The sequence below is a fragment of the Brassica oleracea genome, chromosome C2 (assembly GCF_000695525.1).
Source record: "Brassica oleracea var. oleracea cultivar TO1000 chromosome C2, BOL, whole genome shotgun sequence".
In the NCBI taxonomy this organism is placed as follows: Eukaryota; Viridiplantae; Streptophyta; class Magnoliopsida; order Brassicales; family Brassicaceae; genus Brassica; species Brassica oleracea.
In genome coordinates this window covers 21,387,504-21,389,291 of record NC_027749.1, presented here as the reverse complement: position 1 = coordinate 21,389,291, position 1,788 = coordinate 21,387,504, and the positions used below count along the sequence as shown (strand labels likewise).

The following is a 1,788-nucleotide window of genomic DNA, read 5'->3' as shown; positions in this document are numbered from 1 at the left end:
TTTACTCGGGAGAGGATCCAAAAATCTATCGATAGAATTGCCAATCGTGAGTTTCTACTCCCCTTTTCTGTTTCCGAGCAAACAATCGATAACTTATGGGTTTTCATTTTTTTTTGCAGAGGATTGGATCTCGGATTCACTTCCCCACATCAATCAGTCGACAACGAAGAGGTTGTCGCTTTTCACACGAGCTGAGCAGAAAGAAATTAACCGAGCCAAATCCATGAAGCAATTGCCAGATCTCAGTCTTATTGTGGCCGGGAAGATAGGTGCCAAGAAAGGTGCTTCCGGAAGCAAAGTGGGTCCCCCGGGGGCAGAGGTCGCTGCTGCTGCTCCCGTTGCTGCCGAGCAAGCGCTCACTGGCGGCTCTTCCCAGAGAAAGAACTCAAGGAAGAAGAAGAAAGATGTCGAGGCTCGGGGGGAGCCTAATGAGGAAGGGAACGTCGAGCAAACCGGCGCGGGTGGTACCTCCAAGAAGGGAGGTAAGAAGAGGAAGGCCGGGGATCCGCCTACAGAGGATGCTCCCAAGAAGAAGAAGATGAAGAAGAAAGACTTCACTCTGCCCCGCCCATCCTCTGTCTGTGAAGAGGAACTTCAGGTTCTGGTCCCTGAAGCTGTCTCCGAGGTTAGAACCTCTGATGATGATGAGGATGAGACCGTCGCATTACGTCTGGGGAGGTGGGAGAGACGGACTGTTGATGAAGGGTCTCGTGGAGCCTTTGCGGATGATCGGGACATCTCGGAGACTTCGAGGAAATCACCAGTCTCCGAGGGACAACGAGGCCGCTTGCTCGACGAGTCTCCTGCTCGTATTGCAGAGGGATCCGAGACCCGTGTGTCCGGACGTCCCAAGGAAACCCCGGAAGATGGATTTAAATTTGAGTTCGATCGTGGGCTTCCATTGACCTTTCACCCGGAAGATTGTGGTCGTTTACTGCAGCTGATTAAGGGCGGTCCCGACCAGCTTCCTCCGGTGAGAGATCTCGTTTTTAAGGACGAGTATGAACACGCCACTTGCTCGTCTGTAAAAGTAAGTGTTTGTCTGTTCCTCTCCGCCATTTTTTGCGAGGAATATTTTTCTAACTTTTCCTTGTTATGCCCTAGCAGAGTCAAGGCGATTCGAACGTACTCGTCGAAAAGTACGACACGGCGCTGAAGCGAGCAAAAGAGAAGATTCACGAGGGCGAGGAAGCGAGGAAGAAGGCCGAGGAGGCTCTCCGGGCTGCAGTGCGAGATAAGAGTGATGCAATTGCTCGGGAAAAGGCGCTCAGGAAGGCGTTCGACGAGACAAGGACGGCTGATGCGGCTGACTTGCAACTAAGAAAGAAGTCCATGAAGGACCTCGAATCCGTGGTGGATAAGTTGGGGAAGGAAAAGGCTGATCTTGAGAAGGTGAGGGCCGCGGAATCACTGAAGCACACCGAGGAGATGAACAGACTTCGTAAATCTCGCAAATACGAAGTTACGCACGAGAGGATCCGTGTGATGATTGCTATGATCGCCAAAGCTGAAAAACACTTTCATCGGATTTCTCTTCGCGAAGATCAAAGGGACAAATACGATGATGCTCGGTGCCTGTACAGCCAAGCTTTCGGGACGAGGAAATGTCTTGAGCAGATCAAGGACTTGGGAATTGAAATCCCGCAAGAGACCATTGATACTTTCGCCGAGCAAGAGGAGCATTATGAGCGGGAAGCAACTCGTTTGGAGGTTAAGGAGATTCCGGTGGAAGATCTTCGCCTTTCTCCGCTAGTGTTGGAATCTCGGTTCTTAATTGAAGATATTTGG

At 51.1% G+C, this 1,788-nt stretch overlaps 1 protein-coding gene across 1 annotated transcript in view; it reads left to right on the top strand.

The window, feature by feature from the left end:
• Window positions 1-1,788, top strand: part of LOC106323683 — a 3,912-nt gene that overhangs the window by 1,044 nt on the left and 1,080 nt on the right. Inside the window, exons 2-3 of the mRNA XM_013761769.1 lie at window positions 120-1,030; window positions 1,108-1,766. Coding sequence (XP_013617223.1) covers window positions 120-1,030; window positions 1,108-1,766 — 1,570 coding nt within the window. The remainder of the gene's footprint in view (window positions 1-119; window positions 1,031-1,107; window positions 1,767-1,788) is intronic.